This window comes from Canis lupus, chromosome 35, assembly GCF_048164855.1.
Source record: "Canis lupus baileyi chromosome 35, mCanLup2.hap1, whole genome shotgun sequence".
Taxonomy (NCBI): Eukaryota; Metazoa; Chordata; class Mammalia; order Carnivora; family Canidae; genus Canis; species Canis lupus.
In genome coordinates, this window is record NC_132872.1 from 26,646,247 (window position 1) to 26,668,140 (window position 21,894).

The 21,894-nt window shown below is 33.5% G+C and overlaps 1 protein-coding gene across 16 annotated transcripts in view; it reads right to left on the reverse strand.

The window, feature by feature from the left end:
* Positions 1–21,894, reverse strand: part of ARL6 (ARF like GTPase 6) — a 64,446-nt gene that overhangs the window by 20,430 nt on the left and 22,122 nt on the right. For 7 of the 16 annotated variants that reach the window (XR_012024457.1, XR_012024453.1, XR_012024455.1 and 4 more), the window contains 4 exons: positions 15,120–15,249; positions 10,852–10,907; positions 5,575–5,770; positions 1,997–2,221 (listed from right to left, as the gene is read on the reverse strand). Coding sequence is in view for 4 of the 16 variants with exons in the window: in XM_072812335.1 (XP_072668436.1) it covers positions 5,745–5,770; positions 10,852–10,907; positions 15,120–15,249 (212 nt within the window). In the remaining 12 variants the exon portion in view is untranslated. Of the gene's footprint in view, positions 1–157; positions 2,222–2,361; positions 10,266–10,851; positions 10,908–15,119; positions 15,250–21,894 lie in introns of those variants that run through there. The other 9 variants (XR_012024459.1, XR_012024460.1, XM_072812335.1 and 6 more) reach the window with 7 other exon arrangements.

Consider the following 21,894-nt stretch of genomic DNA (forward strand, 5'->3'; position numbering starts at 1 on the left):
GATGAAAAGAAAATCAATTAATTGAATAATCTCAAGGTTTCCTTAGAATAAGACACTCTAGTGTTATGGTTTTTCATTTTGTTATAAAGCCACCCTAGGATGTAGCTACTTTTTTTCAGTTTGTTTCTGGGAGGTAAAATACATAAGACATATAAATATATATAAATATATTTAATAAAAATAAGAATGTAATTAAGTTAAACACAGAGTACCGTATAATCTTTAAGCCTAAAATAAGGTCTTCTTTACAGTGCTAGTAATTCTGCTGATACATTAAAAAGAAATATAATTGCAGGGTTCCTAACCATAGTTGCTGTTTGAATACTATTTTACTGTAGGGACCTATTGATAGAAAGATTAATAGTTTACTACATTAAGGTATTTCATAAAATACTTGGAAGAATTTATAAGCTTTTCCAAAAGAGATATAACAAGCAGAAATACTCAGTACTCAACACAGAACTTTTCTACATGGGAAATGAGCATAAACTTAAGAAATAGACTACAGTTCTTTCTTGAGACTAGAACAAGCCTGAGACTTCCTCTCCATAGTAAGTGGGTATTTCTCAATCTTTCTATGATTAGAAAATAAGAGAGAATGTGTGTGTGTGTGTGTGTGTGTGTGTGTGAGAGAGAGAGAGAGAGAGAGAGAGAGAGAGAGAGAAACTAATTTGGGGCCTCATCCTTTGTGGATATATGCCATATCACCAGTCACACGGTGAAAATTTAGCACATGGAGGCATAACCATGAAGTTTATAAGAAAATATTTTTAGCTATAGTTGTTAATTGTGGTCACTTAACTTGAAATGTATATCCATCGGTAGCCTGGGTGGCTTAATCAGTTAAGTGTCCAACTCCTGACTTCAGCTCAGGTCATGATCTCATGGGTCATGGGGACTGAGCACCATGTTGGGCTCCCTGCTTGGTCGGAGTCTGCTTGAGATTCTTTCCCTACCTCTCCTTTTGCCTATCGCCTGACTCATGCTCTAAAAATAAATAAATCTTAAAAAAAAAATAACCCACATATCCACAAATTGAATTATAAATATTTCCACATTTTACCATATATATTTTAAGACATCAACATTAGTTATCCTTTATGTCAAAATATCAGCAAAAGTCACTGGGAAATCTGGAGGTTGAAGCCACATGCTTGGGGATAACCTGTGTGTGTGGTTTTATTTTAAAATACCAACATGCCCAGGGGCACTTGGGTGGCTCAGTGGTTTAAGCGTCTGACTCTTGAGTTAGCTCAGGTTGTGATCTCAGGGTGGTGAGACTGAGCCCTGCATTGGCCTCCACGCTCAGCATGGAGTCCATTTAGGACTCTCTCCCCCTCTACTTTTTCTCCTCCCCAATTCATGTGCACGCTCTCTCTTTCCCTCTCTCTCTCAAATGAATAAATACATCTTTAAAATATTAACATGTCTGATGTTTCAGAATCTGTCCAGTGTGTTGCTACTCATTTAAAGAAAAGGAAGGAAAAAGACTTCAGAAGGCCAGGGCATCAATCTTACCAAGGGAGAAAAAAAGATTTCAAAGAGTATTACTTTATAGGCATTTGAATCTATTCCATTTTAGAAAATCTTTAGTTTTTTGACAGACCTCATAGATGTTAAGAACATAGGTTCTGGAACCAGATAGTTTAGGCTTAAAATCCAGGGTCCTCTGTTTATTTGCATCCTAACAGGAGTTGACAGTTTTTATGTGCAGCCCCAGACAGTAAACACTATTGTGGACCACATTACAGTATATGTTGCTCCTTTTTTTTTCTTAATTAATCCATTAAAAATATAAAATTATTAGCTCAAGGGACATCTAGAGCCAGATTGGTAGTTTGCTGACAAATGAACTATACAAGAGAGGTAGGAAGTCAAGATGGTTAAATGAATTAATATATGTAAGGTGCTTAGAAAGTTCCTGGCACATAGTAAAAGCTACAAAAATGTTTATTACTACTCATATCTAACCAAATTTCGTTTTCAAAATACCTACTATTTCTCTATGACCAGTAGCATTACTTGGTGACTTCAAATTTCGAAAAGGATTTAATTTGTCCCTCTTGGTTTATTCTAAATCACCAGAAAAGGTTTAGCACTATATGTTGATGAAACTCCATGTGTGGCATTAAAATCGAGTGATCAGAAGGAAGAATCAGTAACGGTTCTGAGGCAGTCCCTTGTAAATCCCAGCAGGAGCATCCTTAATGAGAAAGATTCACTATGAAAATAAAATAACTGAGTTACCTGAAACATTCAATTAAACACAATCACAAAAAAAAAAAAAAACCCACAGTCACTAATTTTCTATTATAGTATTCTTTTCCAGTCACAGAAATGGACAAATCTATTTTAAATCCATTTAAGTGAATATTTAATCAGTTTTATTTATTTTTTAAACTAAGAACTAAGAGAATAATCAGCAGAAAATATGCACAGTTAAAATGCTATAGCATTTTAATGTACCAGAGTTATAAGCAGGATGTATTTGCCTTAAGTATTCTCAAGAGTAATTTCATATTTATGGAAATCACGTGTTATGCCAAAAATTCCAAAGGAAAAAAATAACATTAGCAATCAAAAAATAATTCACAATTTTTAACAGACAACCAATAAATGAAAAACAAATATTAAAACTCTGCTCTTTTGTGATTTACAAGACACATAGGGCCAAATATAAATATTTAAACACAATACATACAATAAGTTTTGACACTTTACAAAATATTTATATTGAAATGTAGAGCTTAATGAATTGAACTTTCTAACAGAGTGATGTCTAAACATGAAAAAACATTTGCTTGAGCTTTAATGCAATAAATTTTAATTGTATACTACGTTAAATACAAATGCAATAAACTCAGCTTATACATGCTTTTATGGCATCCTGTAGCCCAATGTGCTTCTACGTAATAATCTTCACGTGAAAATGTAAAACAGGGATCCCTGGGTGGCGCAGCGGTTTGGCGCCTGCCTTTGGCCCAGGGCGCGATCCTGGAGACCCGGGATCGAATCCCACGTCAGGCTCCCGGTGCATGGAGCCTGCTTCTCCCTCTGCCTATGTCTCTGCCTCTCTCTCTCTCTCTCTCTGTGTGACTATCATAAATAAATGAAAAAAAAATTAAAAAAAAAAAAAAGAAAATGTAAAACAGAATAGATATTTATGGAGTATAAACTAGATTTGGAGATCACAGAAACTAAGGAAAAAGTCAGTACTTTGCTTTCTTTTAAATGTTTACATAGGTGTGAATTACTGTAGTTTGTGGAATATTAATTAATTTAGTATCAACATAGTTTTAATAGTTATTTTTATTAGTCATTTATGCCCAGAGTTGAAAATCTGAAGTGTTCAGAGACTGAAAACAAGTAAAAATTAAAAACAAAACAAAAAAGTAGTCACTTTTCTGACTTTCCTACCCCATCCTGGTCTCCCACTCCGATGAGAGCCTTTTCAGTCCTTTTAGTTATCCTTATGGCAGGTAGCTCTGTATTTCTAATATTATAATACTCTTTTCTCTTGAATCCATCTATCCTAAACAGATGGTTTGGTTCTAAATCCCAGCACCAGCATTTAGCAGTGACATTCTGCAAATGACTTTTTCAGGTCTCTGTTTCCTTGTCTATAAAACAAATAATAAAACCTACCTTTATCACACAAGTTTAATGTGAGAATTAAATAATGCAAAATCTAGTATGTGTGAAAATATCTAGCTCAAAATACAGTGTTCATATAGCGACAGCTATTATGATGATGATGACGATGATGGTAGATGAAGATTTGAATTCTAATATACCCTTTCTCCATCCTCCTAAACTATCCTATCTTCCTAAACTACAGTATATAAGTATTTTGTTAAACTACATTCAGTGTTTTTATGTCCTTTTTATATTCGAGGCAACCCTAATAAGAATCTCACTTTGTATCCTCATCAAAACAATTTTTTTCTAAGTTATTCATTCATGAGAGACACACAGAGAGGCAGAGACATAGGCAGAGGGAGAAGCAGGCTCCATGTAGGGAGCCCAATGTGGGACTTGATCCCAGGACCCTGGGATCATGACCTGAGCCAAAGGCAGATGCTCAACAACTGAGCCACCCAGGTGGACCCCTCATCCAAACAATTTACGAGAGGCTTGCAAGCTAGCTAAAATAAAATGCTGGACTATTAAGATATTCTGGATAACTTTTAATTTCCCCAATTCTAAACCATTGGGATTCCTGGACTGAAACTGATTTATAGAATTTTACTGTAGTTTTAAAATGATTTTATTCAAATCTCTAGGACATGTACCAGTACCACAGTTACCATAACACACCCCTATTACTCACTTACCTTTTGCCTCCTGTTTTTAAAAATTTTTTAAATAGTTTATTTATTTGAGAGAGAGACATAGCGAGAGAGCATGAGTAGGGAGGAGAGGGAGAAGCAGGGAGCCTGATGCAGGGCTCCATCCCAGGATTCCGGGACTATGACCCAAGCCAAAGGCATATGCTCAACCGACTGAGTCACCCAGGTGCCCTTTGCCTCCTGTTTTTATCATTTTCACAGCTAAGGACGTTTAAAATGTTATATATTGTACACTACAGTTCTTTATATGCAATGTTTTTCAGGATTGACACCATTGCTCTGTATATTCTTTTCTAGTGGTTAATTTAAAATGAAATCTTCTATTCAGAGTTCACAATTAAAAGTGGCCTCTAAGTTTTGAGAACTAACACAATTTGCACAGAGTAGATGCCTGAGATGTGTCTAAAATTCTAAAGGACATTTTTGTAGCAATTTTTGCTCAGGGAAAACATATTTTGGTGAGTCACAATCTATTTTAACAAAGTGCTATAGTAATTGGAGACATTTTAAAGAAAGAAACAAGAAGTCAGTTAAAATAATTATTGAAGAATCACATTCATTTTTATACCTCTTAATTTTAAAATGCAAGATAATCATTTAGCCAATGAAATAAAATTAGATGCTATGTATGAAAAGGTTCTCAAATTAACCCTCATTACATTTTAAGTTCTCTAAGGATAAATAATATATCTTATTTACCTTGTATCACCATTGACTAGGACAATGCCAAGTAGTATAGGTACAGAGAGTTTTAATACACATTCACTGGATAAATAAATTCAGCTTAACTTGGTCTCAGATAATTTACAAATGCTTGACTGTAAAACACTAAATATTACGTTGACATAGCATTATTCTTTTCAGTGTAAACAAAGTACACTAGTTGGTACACTGCATGTTTTATTGATAATCACACATAGTAAAAATTTTATGTATATATATTAATTATCCATGGTCCCTTATAAATATTTAAAGCTCTTTTTCCAAGCACAATCATACTGCAAAGTCATACCATTAACTAAATTTTAGAAGATAATTTAAAAAATAAAATACACTAAAGGTATTAGAAATCATGATGCGATATTGAGATGGCTTATAACTCTGACTTTAAATATTCTAATTACAATCAAATGTAGACTTCTACCGAGAAGTTGATAATTCTGGGGAAGGAGCCCTTCTGAGGAAATATTTAGTTTTAATATAATTAATGGTCACATTAGCATACCTGAAGTCCTATGTTCTTAAAAAGCTCATTCAGAGTCCATAAATGCAAGCAGAAGATTATTAAGTATTCTTAGATGCACAAACATCTTTTAAAAAATTTGAAGTATTCAGTTGCCTTAAGATACACATTCCTTGAATTGAAAATTGTTGAAGTTTCCAAATACTATCTTTTCATGTCTTCACAGCCTGGATCTGATCTGATAACAAAAAACGAACAAAAAACTATCAGTCTCCACAGACAAAATCCATTTTCTAAAGTAATCCATGATAAATCTATAAAAACAGAGTAGACGCCTATGCAGTCTACCTGTTTTTGTTTAAAGCACAAACACACTGTAGTTTTTGTTTTTATCATAGTACATGCACAAAGTTAAGTCAACTAGTCTACTAGCAGACCCTTGTCTCATCTTCTTTAATCTTTCAGAGGCAATCACTTCTAACCTCTCTTAGGAGATTTACCTCTGTATCTCTAAATAATACACTTTTATTATTACTTTTTGAATTATTAGTTCCTTCGCTGCTGCCCGGACACCCCCATTATGCTTTCAGCGCTCTCATTCTTCTACCATAGTAATCTTGTCATCGATATGATGACTGCATACATGCTATTCACAGAGATCAGTTGTATCCCTCTCCTCTGCATTTTGTTTTCCCTTTTTTAATAATTGTGCCTCATTCTCCAACCCTGCCTGTCTGCTTATTATTATTATTTTAAGTACTTAACACTAATTCAATCTCACTACTCCCACACTGGGAAAACCTTTATTATGATGAAGCACATTACACAGCCTATGAATTTCACTTTCCTGAAGAACTCTCCCTTAGAGTCTTCCAAAACTCTCTAATCTGACCAGTTGTTCCCCATGCTTGCCCAGCTATCTTCATATGAGATCTTTCATTATCATGCTAGGAACTCATTATCTTTCATTATCGTCCTTAGGATCCTTCCCACATGCTCTTATACTGGTTTTCCTGTTTCATGGTCTATTATTTTATCTTCTTGGCTTATTACCTTGTCTTTGAAGAGTATACCTCTCAATGGCTACCTCAGTAGAAGGTATAGAAAGTACATTCTTGAGACTGTTACATAGATGAAGATGTCTTTATTCTACAGTCAAAATACACTGATACTGCCTGAGCATATAATTCCATTGTTTTCTCCTTGGACTTTTCCAGGCAATGACCAGTATCTTACAGGTTCCGAATGTTGATGTTTACAAGTCTGATGTTATTTTTGCTTATCTTTTACATGAAACTTATTTTCTTCCCAGAAAGCTTGTAGAATCTTCCATTGTCTTAAATGTTTAAATTAAGTAACGGTGACCCTTGGTGTGGGAATATTTTCATTTGCTGTACTGGGCTTTCAAGAGACCTTTCAACTAAAAACTCATCTTTCAGTTCTGGAAAATACTGTTTACTGATTTATTTGAGGAATTTCTCCCCTCTATTTTCTCTCTTTGCTCATTCTAAAATTCCTATTATTTGGATATTGGACCTCCTACTTTCTTTTCTTTCCAATTTTATCTTTTTGCTCTACTTTCTGAGTGAATGCTTCTATTTTATCTTCTTTTTATTGAATTTTCCATTTCATCTGTTCTATTATTTTCTATGAACTTTTTTTTCCTTTGGTCCTTTACAAGTAGTATGCCTGGTCATATTCATGAAAGTAATCTTATCTCTTTGAGGATACTCTAACGGTTTTTTGAAATGTTCTCCCTAAATGAATTCTACTTCCTCTAACCCGCTCATTTAGTTTGTTGATGTTCCATAATTTATAATGTTTTGATCCTCAAATGCCTTTGCCATCTTTTCATAAGTATGAATGAACACTACAAAGCTGACTGAAATTTCAGTATGTGTGTGAGGCTTGTCAAATGTGGTCTTTATTCTAGTGTAGACAGCTACACCATCTTCTTGGGAATCTTTGATGTTAATACCTTTAGGTCTTTTCTCTCACTGGTCTGGTTCCTCTAAGATTACTTTCTATATCTTTCCTACTGTCAGTGTCTTTTGGGAGAAGTAGAAGGCAGAAGAGGAGTACACTATTTGGTATAAAAACTTTCAGTTACTCCTCATTTTCAGACCAGCACTGCCACACAGCTGTGCTTGGGTGTTCCCTAGTCCAGAGATACTCTGATTTTCTGCAAGAATGAACCTTCAATCTTTTTTTGGGGGGGGTCAAGAAAGTATAACTATGTTCTCTTTTCAGGCCCACTTCATCCTTCTTTCCACTTTTCATCAATATCCGAGCCTTCGAGGGGATCTGCAACATAAAGTGGGATGCTTTCCAGCTTTCCTCAGTGCTAGTTCAGAATTCACCTTTCTCAGATCTCTTAAGTCATTCAACATTCATCAGACATTCAGCTTCTAAATTTGGTTGCCATTTTTGTCACTACTATTTTTTTTTTTCCCTTGTGGGATAAGTCTTTAAATAAAAGTCCTCTTAGTGAAATTCGACAAGGGGATGGAATTAACTGTTCAGTCCTCTATCTTTCATTAGAATACCCATATACATAGTTTATAGAAGCCTTATATTAAAACTTTGGGAGGATTATTAACTTTTCCCATATAAAGTGATAAAATGAGTACGTTTCATTAATCACGTGGAAAGATTTCTTTTTATAAATATCTGATTTGAAAGTTTCAGACCTGGAAAACAACTTACACCTCTGCAATGGTTTCTTTGGTGACTTTAAAAAATATTTCAAAGTCTACTCAGGAGTTCTTATCTTTGGGTTATAATATATAGGTAATTATTGAGAATCCTTCCAAAAGAGAATGGAATCATGGCAAAAAAATGTAATTTAACATTTTACTCAAAAATTTTCAACCTTAAAATAGTAAGAGTAAATTGGTCCAAAATGAACCAGAAGCTTTGTTGTTTAGCATGGTAGGAAATTTCAGAATTCTGGAAGCAAAATGAAGAGATACATTTAGAATATCTTTCACAGTTAAATTTACATAAAAACCTCTAGGTAATAAGTTAATAGTTATAAGCATGGACTAGTCTCCCTATTTACTGCTACCTAATTTGCAAAATAGGTTTTTTACCTCTTTTTAAATCCAGAGAGATAGTCTGGAGAATTAAAATGTAAACTATTTACTATTACACAGGAAAGATGAAGGATTTCTTATTCAAAATCAAGCTAATAACACTTTTTAATCTGTGTTAAGTTTCCTCCTTTCCTAAATAGAGAGCAGTTATGTAAGATGGTAAATTTGACACTTATTGGGGCTTTTTTTTTTCTTATACTAGGCACTTTAACAGTGTTTATTTAATCTGTACAATTTTTGACATTTAATTGTACAGATGATGAAAATTATTTTCATAAGAAACAGATAATTGTTAATAATTAGTTAATAAGTGTAGAATAAATCTGCTAGACTCAAAATCTCAAATGCTTATTATTATTGTGTTCTCTATTTAAATAGGGAAACCGGTCATAGAAAACTGCTCTAAAGGTTACATAAAATAACATGATAATGCAATGGCACAAAAACATTTCTTTTTTTTTTTTTAATTTTTTTTAATTTATTTATGATAGGCACACAGTGAGAGAGAGAGAGGCAGAGACACAGGCAGAGGGAGAAGCAGGCTCCATGCACCGGGAGCCCGACGTGGGATTCGATCCCGGGTCTCCAGGATCGCGCCCTGGGCCAAAGGCAGGCGCCAAACTGCTGCGCCACCCAGGGATCCCACAAAAACATTTCTAATAGTGTATCCTCCTTTAAAAAAAGGATGATACAAAGATAATGAATCAGAAAGATCAAAGACACAAAAATTAGGTAAGAAGACCAGACTTGGCAAGTGGCACCGTGATGTTGGATCGTTACTGACACCTAGTGGCCTCATTATTACAGACAAAATATACCCAACAAAGGAAGGGAGAACTACAATTTATCAACCTATTTTCATAGGTACTATGCTTTTATGAGCAATAGTAGGGTTTCTATCCATGCAGTGTCTTCACTGTGAGCAATAAGCACTGGTAAAATAAGAAATCAAGGCTTAACATATGCTTCTGGGGTCTTCTGTAGAACACTGCTCCTTAATCTGTTTTATGTGGAAATAAGTCCCATTAAATCATCAGAAGTGTAAACCACTTCTTTATCACAATCTAAGAACTATGTGTGTTCAGAAAAATTCCAACAGTTCTTCTGAGAACTGTTAGAGGTTCTCAATTATGTTTTACTTAATTGAAAAATATGACTATAATATTTTTTGCAGTTTAATGGTAAATGTCATGATGTCTACACAGAAACAAAAGAAATACTACAACAGTCTGTGCAGTTTATTAAAATACCATATTTTACTAATAACACATTAAAATATTTATCAGGTGGAGATTTAATATTCTGAACCAACGAAGTATCAAGTCTCTTTATGTATGGGCAAGCAGGCTATTTTTAGATTGAACAGGATATGCATAAAACAAAATTACACATAACTGACATTAAAGGGTTAGTAGAGAAAAAAATAAATCCGTAGCTGTAAGATTACAGCTAGAATTAATAATATTTTGTTAATTACCCTAGTTCAGGGCAGACAGATTCCTGATAGGAATAATCCCCAGCTCTGCTCACAAATGGACATTTTTCAGCCTGACTCTCAGGGTCCTGTAATAAAAAGGACCTACAGAACTTGGTTTCATTCACGTCTATTGCTGTGTAGGTCACTGCTTCAGGCCATTCCTATGGTCAGTAAACAATGGAATCTTAGAGGAAAGGATATTCCTTAATTTATTCCTTGATATAATAAACCTGTACCAACTAATGATAACTATTTTGATGAGTAACAAAACTGCAATATACAAAACATCAATACCAGTATTTATAATACTAAATGAGTATTAAAAGTTGTGTAAACATGTATAAATGGAGCCATAGAGTTTAACATGATTCTTAAAAGACATATGCCAAGCAAACTTATTTTTAATGATTGACAGGAAGCCCTGAAATTATCCCAAACTTCAAATGTGCTTCTATTTACTAGATCTGACAGAAATTTGTTGTCATAAAATTATTTTCTAGAGTTGTCATGTGTATTGATTATAAAGATGCAAATATTTTATTTAAATAAACCCGTCAGAAAAATGTAATAGAAGTAAAGGTAGCAAGGTATTAGATACTTACTGGATTGTTTTTTCTGACAGCAGAAATAAATGGAAACAAGAGGGAGAGAGGCAATGATATAATAAAAATGAAATGCAAAAAGGGAAAGAAAAATGTGAATAGAATGGAAATAAAGACTGCAGATGCATAGTATTTTGTGATGTACCTTGAAGCCAGTCTACACCTTCTTGCAATCCTTCTCCTTTTATGGCATCACTAGCACTGAAATAAAATCCATAAGAAACATATCCATTTCATTACTTCATAGAACCATACGAATAAATAATTACAATTTTGCTAGATGGCAAATTAATAGTCTAGTAACATATATCTGAGTAAAACTGGTTAAGCCCTGAAACTGAATATACATAGGAAAAAAGTCTGAGTGCTCAGAAAGGAGACATGAGAAATTTATTCATGATTTATAACAGACATTTGGAAAAGTATTCTCACTAAAAAGTTATTCTACTTTGCCCAGCCCCAGTGACTCAATAACATTTATTTATTAGAAATGGTTGTCTTAGGTTGTAATTTAGCCACATGATGAAGTGACTTTATTTGAAATGGAATTTGATATCCATAAGGTATAAACCTGTAATTATAACTTTGGTAAACTGGTACAATAAAAAAAAAAATCTCAGATTTCAATCCTACTCATATCCACGGGCTTCAGGAAACTAGAGGTTATTTAACTGTCTTCAGTTTTAGCATCTATAAGATAATGCTAAAGAAACTAAAATAATAAAATGCAGATGATTTTGATAGTATCAGATAATCTTTATCAGATATAGACTGATAGTAACTAGTATAAATAAACAGATTTTCTGAATGATTAGAGTTCCTTTTAAGTGTGCTGTGCATGATTTAAAAATGTACCTAATTATCTAAAATAATTTGATTCTAATCAAAACAGAAATTACTTCCAAAGAATTACTTATTAGATTACAAATATGACTTTATCATAAAATTATTTTAAAATAGAAACCAACAGCATATGATACATAATTATCCAAAGCATATTACAGATTATCCCTATCAGTAGCAAAACATCAGTAACTGAAATGCTTAAATCAAGAAAGATCAATGTCTTGATTTTTATTATACACTTATAGTCCCAAACAAGTAATCCAATTACTGGGGGCATCCCCTTTACTGGGGGCATCAGTACCATACTAAAAACCTTCCATTTTTTCCTAATAGGTCCTGAATGTTTATGTTCTATCTTTCCTTTTGAATATATCATCAGACCTGTAACTAGAATAAAAGCCAAAGTCTTTTTACCATGTCCTACCAGAACCAATGTGATATGGTCCCTGGCTATTTCTCAATGGCCTCATCTCCTACAATTTCCCTCTAGATCCCCCTATTCAAGCCAGCTTGGACTTCTTGCTTTTCCGGGAGCAAACCAGGCACATTCTCATCTAAGAGCTTTTTAACTTGGCAGGCCTCTCTGTCTGGAAACCTATTCTCCAAAATTTTGCGTGAATTTCTCTCTAACAATAATTAGATTTCACAGAGAGAACACCTATCATTATTCTTTCTCTTCTTGTCCTACTTTACTTTTCTTCATCCTGCCAGCTGGTATTTTAACATCTATCTACCTATTTTGTTATCTGTTGCCCTCACAAGAGGGTAAATAAGTAAATACATATACATATTGTATATGGGACTCCGTCAAAGAACTTTTTTAAAAGAACATTATTAAAATCAGACCCTAAAAATCAGCGTTGGCTGTATGTTTTACAGTACAATGAGTAAAAATAAACCACAAACATTTTCCAGGCTGCATTTCTCTATAATCTTTTCTCTATTTGCTGCTAAATTTACTTATACTTAAGGCAAGAGAGATAGCATATTTTATCTCTGTAACATGCTGCATTTATTTATTTATTTATTTATTTATTTATTTATTTATTTATTTATTTATTTATTATTTTTAAAGATTTTATTTATTTATTCATGAGAGACACAGAGAGAGAGAGAGGCAGAGGGAGAAGCAGGCTCCATGCAGACAGCCCAACGTGGGACTCGATCCTGGGTCCCCAAGATCACTCCCTGGACTGAAGGTGGCGCTAAACTGCTGAGCCACCTGGGCTGCCCAGAAAAGTGTGTTTAAAATTTTTTTTCAAAGATTTTATTATTTGACACACAAAGAGAGAAAGAGCACAAGCAGGGGGAGCCAGCAGAGGGAGAGGGAGAAGCAAAGTCCCCTCTCTGAGCAGGGAGCCTGATGTGGATCCCAGGACTCTGGGATCATGACCCAAGCTGAAGGCAGATGCTTAACTGACTGAGCCACCCAGGTGCCCCACGTATTTTCAATGTTATACATGCTTTAATGAACTTATTAGCAAAAAATAAAAAAAACAAGTTTAACAACACTATTAGTTCTTAGTGAGATATTCTTTGAATTGAATCAAAATTATAGACAACTTTCAAAGAAATACTTGGCATTCTTCTATAAGTTACTCAGAAAATACAGAACCTGGCAATATAATACTCTACGTCCTTATAGCATCAGAACATTACCTTTTCTCTCACCTAGAGAGGTATTTAGATATCACACTTGAATAAAGAAATCTGTTAAAATTCAGTTGCTGATTATTTTAAGTAGAAAGAGATTTTTTCCACTTGCAAAATTAATTTATATTTCAAAATTAAGAGTAGGACTGCATCTTTTATTAATTAGGCCCATATTTCCTTTTTTTAGGCCCATATTTCTTAATGTTGTACTTTCTATCAAAATTCACAATGCTTAATACAGTGCAAAAATTAAAATTATTCTGGTTTAGATATTACTAGTTTAGGTATAATTTAGAGAAATACAAAGGTTCTATCTTAAGATACTTCTCTACCTAAAATCCCTCCTTTCTTTACTGACCAAATATCATAGAACCTCAAATTCTAAGTCGAGAGACAGTAAAATTGACTCTTCTTCTGATTGCAAAGTAAGGAAAGTTTTGCTCAAGATATGCAGTGTTTCAATCCTGGGTAGAAGTGGTGGTGGCCCTGAGCACGGAAGCCTTTCAGGGGCTTTTTCAAGCTTTCTTCTAGGAGATTTCTTTTTCAGCACCAAAATCAGCTCTACAAGTTCTTTACTGAGCTGTAGTATCTCCTTGTTTTATATTGTTTCTCTTTCTACACATGGTACATTTCTATGCTTCTGTGTTACGACTTTCCCTTTGAAAAATGGGAAAATTGGCAAGAGGACATCTTGCAGCAAAGGGAAGTAAGTAGGTGGATAGAAGGAAGCTCAAATTAATATAAGGCAGGCACTAAAATACTATCTAATATATAATTTCTGGTTATCCTTATTGCAATGTTTTGCAGAAAGGCACACCACAGTTAAATATATCCATAAGAAGTTGCTTTCCAAATAAACAATGTATAATTTCAGATAGTAATTGCTGAAGAGTCTGATTTTATTAGTGTATCTAAATAAAATTAATATTTATATTTCTATATACTCAAATAAACCAATATTTGTTGTGCACATACTAAGTACCTGGTACTATTGTTATTTTAGGGGTTACAGAGTAAACAAAACTGATAAAATTCTAGCTCTCATGTTGCTTATGCACTAGTATAGGAAGATACACTATAAAATAAGCAAAACCCAAAGAAGACATGGCAATAGAAATATACAGCAAAATATGAAGGAAAAAAAAAAACGATACATAGCAGATAAGATGTAACATTATTTTGGAGGGTTATCATCAGAGGTCTCTCTCCTGAAGGAAGTATAATAGCAAGGCAGGAAAATTATTCTGGAGACTGATTCAGACAAAGGGAGTTCTGACATGGGATTGTGGTTGGCTGATTCAATGTGCAGAAGGAAATCAGTGTGACTGAAACTGAGTAAGTGGGTTAAAATTTCCTTTGAAAGAGTTGTTTATATTTTACATTCTCAGAAAGATTTGAAAAGGTATTTTGTTGTTGTTGTTTTAAGATTTATTTATTTAAGTAATCCCTGCATCCAATGTGGGGCTGAAACTGAGGACTCCAAGATCAAGAGCTACATGCTCTGACTGAGCCACGGCAGGTACCCCAAGATTGGAAAAAGTTTTAGCAATAATGTATTCATGGGGATCCCTGGGTGGCGCAGCGGTTTGGCACCTGCCTTTGGCCCAGGGCGCGATCCTGGAGATCCGGGATCGAATCCCACGTCAGGCTCCCGGTGCATGGAGCCTGCTTCTCCCTCTGCCTGTGTCTCTGCCTCTCTCTCTCTCTCTCTGTGACTATCATAAATAAATAAAAACGTAAAAAAATAAAAAAAAAATGTATTCATGAATACCTGCACTGCTACAATTGTATACAATTAAATCCTTAACTTACATCCTATCAAGTTAGGTGACTTACACAGTGAGCTTAGCAAAGAACACAAGCTCAGAGATTTTTTTCAGAATGACATAATGAGAAGTAAATATAAAACTTTACCAAATATGCCATGGTTTATCTTTGATGTTCTCTAAACACAGCAGCTGAGACACTTTTACAGATGTCACTGCATCTCTAAGATCCATTTTGTTTGCAAAGAATAAGATTGGTATTCGGCGGTGCTTAATATCTAAAAGAGAAAATAAGACTATCATCACATTTCCAGGTTTTTGGTCATTTCCTCAAATTCTTACAAATTGTATTTCACTAAAACTGTTTTCCCACCACCTCTTTCTTGTGTCACATATATGCAAACATTTAAAGACACACATTGTCAAGCATGTGTTTGAAAGATATGAGAATTTAAAAAATATTTCTTAAGACTATTTACCCTCTAGTTGGAGTTTATTTATTTATTTTTTTTAATTTTTATTTGTTTATGATAGTCACACACAGAGAGAGAGAGGCAGAGACATAGGCAGAGGGAGAAGCAGGCTCCATGTACCAGGAGCCCGACGTGGGACTCGATCCTGGGTCTCCAGGATCGCGCCCTGGGCCAAAGGCAGGCGCTAAACCGCTGCGCCACCCAGGGTTCCCTAGTTGGAGTTTAAAACAGTGAGGTGGGAGATGGGACTCAGACGTAGTTACTTAGTACAAAGGGCTCAACTATTTCATTTTGTTTTTACTGTCAATAGAAACAAGGCAAACTTCAAATGGAAGTAGAAGGGAGACAAAATAGATCTTAATTTCAGATTTTAGTGACAGTTTAGAACTAACAGGCTAGATATTTTAACAAGATATTTTTACCTTGTTACAATTTTGGAAACATTTTTCATTGTTTTGAATACATAATAGTTCAAAATTCAGAAGACACAAAATGGTATATAGTAAAAGAATCTCCCTCCTTTTTGTCCCAGTCCAACCACTTGTCCTCTCTACAAGAGTTTTAATTCGCATCACCTATTTCTTGACATCTTTTTAGAAATATGTGCAAACACTTATTATACATTATTTTTTATACAAATAGTAGCAGGCTATTCAGTGTCATATCTTTTGCTTTTCACTTTATTTTGTATCTTGGAGACTGTCCCATACCAGTACATAAAGAGCAGTTTCTTCACTATTTGAAAAGTTGTAGAATATTCTGCCTTTTAGTACAGGTACCATAATTTGTTTAATCAGTACCCAGGGAGATATATTTGTATGGTTGCCAATATTTAAAACTATAAACAAGGCTGAAATGAATAAAAGTGTACAAAGCAAATTTTGTACATGCTCAGTATGTTTGTAGGATAAATTCGAGGAGTTGATGGTTAAAGCATAAAAATTATGTTAATCTACACCAATAACAATATGTAAGAACAAATGTTTCCAGTGCCCTTGCCCAAAGACTGTTATCAAACTTGCTGATCTTTCCTGTGATAGGTAAAAATTACTATCAGAATGTGTTTACTCTGTTTTGAGAAAGATCAAGAATTTATCTACATATTCAAAAGATGCTTCTATTTCTTTTTTTATGAACTATCTTATCCTATTCTTTTCCCATTTTTCTTTTTTTTTAAGATTTTATTTTTTTTTTTTTTGAGAGAGAGAATGCACAAATGGGGCGATGGGCAACAGGAGAGGCCCCTAGGATCATGACCTGAGCAGAAGGCAGATAGATGCTTAACTGACTGAACCACCCAGGCTTTCCACCCATTATTCAATTAAGTTTTTTATTTTCTTATTGATTTGTAGGAACACCACAGCAGTAAAGAAGAAAGTCCTACAGCAATGATATAAACTGCAAATATTTCCCCCCTTGCTTGTCATTTGCCTTTGACTGCTCATGGTTTGTTTTGTAATTAAAAACTTTTCACACAGTCAAATTTATCTTTTCTTTTAGGATTCTGGGTTCTGTGTTATAGTTGGAAAGACCTTCTTTTGCCCCAGCATTATTTTAAACTTCGCCCATAGTTTCTTCTACTGCTGTAATGTGTGATTTTTACATTTAAATATTTAGTCCAGCTAGAATTTACCCTGGAACAGAGAATGTCAGAATGGATAAAAAAGCTAGACACAACCATATGAGGTTTACAAGAAACATACTTTGAACATAAGGACACAAACAAGCTGAGAGGAAAAGGGTGGAATGTATTACACATACATTTAAATGTAAGAAAGTTAGAGCATGGCTACACTATTATCAGATAAAGTAGCATTCAAGAGGAAGGGAAAAAGACAGGCATTTCTTGTTGTTGTTCTCTGTACAGTTTATTATATGTCAGTGCTTTTTAAAAAAAAGTTTTTATTTAAGTTCCAGTTAATACACATTGCAATATTAGTTTCAGGTGTACAATATAGTGATTCAACACTTCCGTACAATACCCAATGCTCATCACAAGTTCCTTCCTTAATCCTCATCACCTACTTAACCTTTCCCCCTCACCCAGATCCCCTCTGGAAACCATTAGTTCTTTCTTTATAAGTTAAGAGTCAGTCTCTTGGTTTGCCTCTCTGAAAAATATAGACATTCAAAAATTATGAAAGTGTCACTCACTCAAGAAGACAAAACAACTTAAACTGTATATGCATCTAATAAGCTTCCAAATAGATACAGCAAATTTTGACAGTATTAAAGGGAAATATAAAGAAATCCACAAATAGGTAGATCTTCAAGGTTCCTTGCTCAGAAATTGATACAACAGAAAACAATCAGTAAGAATGTTGAAGAGGTGAATACTATCAACTGACATTTATAGATCCTTCATCCAACAGCAGCAAAATACATATTTTACTTAACTGCAGATGGACCATTCACCAAGCCAGACCATATGTGATGGCCCAATATTTCTTAGGGTGAAATCAAACAGAATATGTTATTCCATCAAATGGAATTAAGTTATAAAGCAATAAAAAAGAAACCTAGAAAATTCTCATATATTTGGGAAATTAAATCACACTACTAAATAACCTAAGGATCAAAAAAGAATTCACAAGTTAGAAAATACCTCAAACTAAATAATGAAGGAAACAATCATATCAAAATTTGTGACATGTAACTAAATCCTTAGAGAATATGTACTTCTTTAAATGCTCATATTTAAAATCAACGATTTCCACTTCCGTCTAAAAATTTTCTATACTTACAATGAAACACAATGTAAGTATAGAAAATTCATAATAAAACAATGAAAATCAACAATTTTAAAAAGACAAACCAACAGAAAAAATGAACAAAGCCAGGGTTCTTAAAAAGTTAATAAAACCAATAAACAACTTAGAAGATTGAGCAAGAAAAAATGGAAAATGGAGGAAACATAAATGATCAACATTAGAAATGAAAGAAGATACACAGATCTTATAGACCTTAAAGGATAGTGAGAGGATACTGTAAATAAACTTGACAACATAAATTTAAAAATTACCAAAAGTAACGCAAGGAGAAATACAATACTTATCATTGAAGGAAATTTAACTCATGATTCTCAGTCCCTCTAACTCCCACACACATACAAAATCCCAACCCAATGGCTTCATTCATATATTCTATCTAACATTTAAGGACAAAATAATATCAATTCTCTCCAATCCAAAAAATTAAATAAAAAGAGAAAGAGTAAATATTTTCCAACTCATTTTATGAAGCCTCTACAACCTTGATGACTAAAGCATTTTAAAAAAAGTTACAAACCGAAAACCTTGAGACCAAAAACAAAAAAATTTTAATGAAAAACGTTAGCATATCCAATTCAATGATATATAAAAAGGTTAATAATCAGTGGTCGAATGAGGTTTAACCCAGAAATGTAGGTTTGGTTTAATATATGTGACTACAGTACAATATTATCATTGTAATAGATGTAGAAAAAGCATTTGGTAGATTATAACCCAAGGTTATAATGGAACCGTTTGGAAAATTAGGAATAACAGAAAATTTCCTTGACCCAATAAAGATATAAGCAAACCCTTGTGAGCAGCATACTTAGTGGTAAAATATTAAATGAAAAGAATGGGAATAAGATACAGACACATATATAAGTGTCTATCAGTGGATGAATGATAATGATAGAAACCGTAAACTAATCATGAAGCCAAGAAACACTGAAGAAAAATTGAGAGTTAGGCATCTCATGAATGTATAAAATACATATAGATATGAGACGATTTCATCATTTACTATGATAAAAAATACACGAATTATAAAAAGTTAAAATTTATCAATACTTATGCACATATAGACCAAATATGGCAGCATTCACAGTTGAGATAAATATAAACAAATGTAAATATGCAGTATTAAATCATAACTGCATAAAATTAACTGTAGTAATACTGTACCACTATAATAATTTCATAGTCATCTCCTATAGCTATTGCAGTGAGCTCAAGTGTTAGAAGTATCTGCTTAAAATGCTATGTGATACTAATCATCGCTAGGTGGGCAGTTCTCCCCAATAAATCATGCATCACAGTAAAAGTTCTCTCTCAAAGTTCTCACATATTTTTTCATCTTATTTTGTGTAACAATGCAAATCCTGAATTACACCATGGGACCCATACAAAGTGCCATCAGTTATGCTGGAAGTGTTCCTAAGAACTGGAGAAAAGTCATGACATTATAAAACAAAGTTAAAATTGCTTGATATGTACCATAGATTGAGGTTTGCAGCTGTGGATGCCCACTATTTCAAGATAAATGAACCCAATGTAAGGACCATTATGAAAAAATAAAAGGAAATTCACGAAGCTATTATTGCAGTTACATCAGCAGGTGTGAAAATCTTGCACTTCTCAGGAAATACCTTTTTATCTTGTACTGAAAATAACTTTTATGTGGGTGCAGGATTGCTTTAAGAAAGGTATACCTATAGATTCTAACATGATTCAGGAGAAAGTGAAATTATTATATGAACATAAGGAATAAGAACATGGAGAATTTAATGCTTATAAAAGATGCTTGGTAATTTTAGAAAAAGGTCTGGCTTAAAAATTGTCAAGACAGCAGGAGAAACACTTCTGCCAACCAAAAGACAGCAGTTTCCAGATGCCATTAAGAAAATTCCTGGGGAAAAAGGATATCCACCCGAGCAGGTTTTTAATGCAGTAAAAACTGCCCTATTCTGGGGGGAAAAATGCCACAAAGGACACTTAATAGTAAGGAAGAGAAGCAAGCACCAGGATTTAGGGCAGGAAGAAAGTAGAAACAAGACAAAATCATTTCTATTCAATATTGTACTGAAGGTCCTAGCCAGTGCAATTAGACAACAAAAAGAATAAAAGGAATTAAGACTAAAAAGGAAATAGAATTTTTGTTGTTGACTTTATACATGGAAAATTCTAAGAAATCTACAGAAAAACTAATGGAATAAATGCATTTAACAACCTCCAAGAATACAGAGTCAATATTTTCACATCCCAGCAATGAACCACTAGAATATAAAATAAAATATACTATTTATAGTAGCTTCAAAAATAAAAAAACTTATAGATAAGTTGAATGAATGATGTATAAAACCTCTACAGAAAACCGTAAAAGACAGTGAAATTGAGAAAAGCATAAACATATGAATTGACATACCATGCTCATGAGTTGAAACATTCAGTGTTAAATCCATTGTTAAGATGTCAACCATCCCCAAATACGATCAAAATAAAATCTCAGGTTTTAAAAAAAACTTAATAAGCCAATTTTGAAAGTTATTTAAAATACGGAACACCTAGAACTACCAAAATCGTCTTGAAAAAGCAGACCAAGGTTGGACAATTTATCCTATATGACCTCAAGATTTATTATAAATCCATTGTAATCAAGACAAATGTTAAAGGACATAACAGAGATCAATGGAATAGAACAGAGTCCAGAAATAGGTACAACAAACAGCCAAATTAAATTCAATAACTGTGAAAACAAGTGATTCTGTAATTCAGTGAAAAAATTTTTTTCCAATAAATGCACTTTGGGATAATTGGATATCTGTAAGAAAAAAGGGCAAAAATTAATTCAGGCCTAAATGCAAAATCTAGAACTATGAAGCTTCCAGAAGAAAACATAGAATATGTTATATATAGAATATATATAACATATATATACACACACACATATATAGAATATGTTAGTATTCCTAGGGTAGGAAAAGATTTTTTAGAGTGTACATAGTAAGTTTGTATTAAAAGAAAAAAAATTGATAAATTATACTTCATCAGAATTGGATACATTTGTTCACTAAAAGATATTGTGAAGAAAATAAACAGGCAAGCCACAAACTGATGAGAAATCTTCAAAACACATATATTTGACAAAGGTCTTCTATCTAGAACTTATAAAGAAATGTTAAATTTCAATAGGAAGACAAAACAAATTAAATGAATGGGCAAAAGATTTAAAAAGATATCATTTTATAAGAGAATGTACAAGATTGGCCAATAGAATATGCAAAAATATTCAACATTAATAATCAACAGTAAAATACAAATTAAAAGCACAATGAGATCCTATTATGTACTCAGTAGTAAAGCTAAAATGAAAAAAAACAAAAACAAAACAAAAAAAAAAAAAACACCAAAAAACCCAGCATCAATCACTGGAGAGGATGCAGAAAACTGGAACTCTCATTTATGCTATTAAGCATGTAAAGTAGTATGACCACTTAGAAAAATTAAGTGGCAATTTCCTTAAATACCTATCACCCATACATCTATCCTATGACCCAAAAGTATCACTTCTAGGAATTTTTTGAAGGGAAATGAAAACATGTCCACAAAATCCTTTTAAAGAGGGCAGCGTGGGTGGCTGAGCAGTTTAGCGCCACCTTCTGCCCAGGGCCTGATTCTGGAGACCCGGGATCGAGTCCCA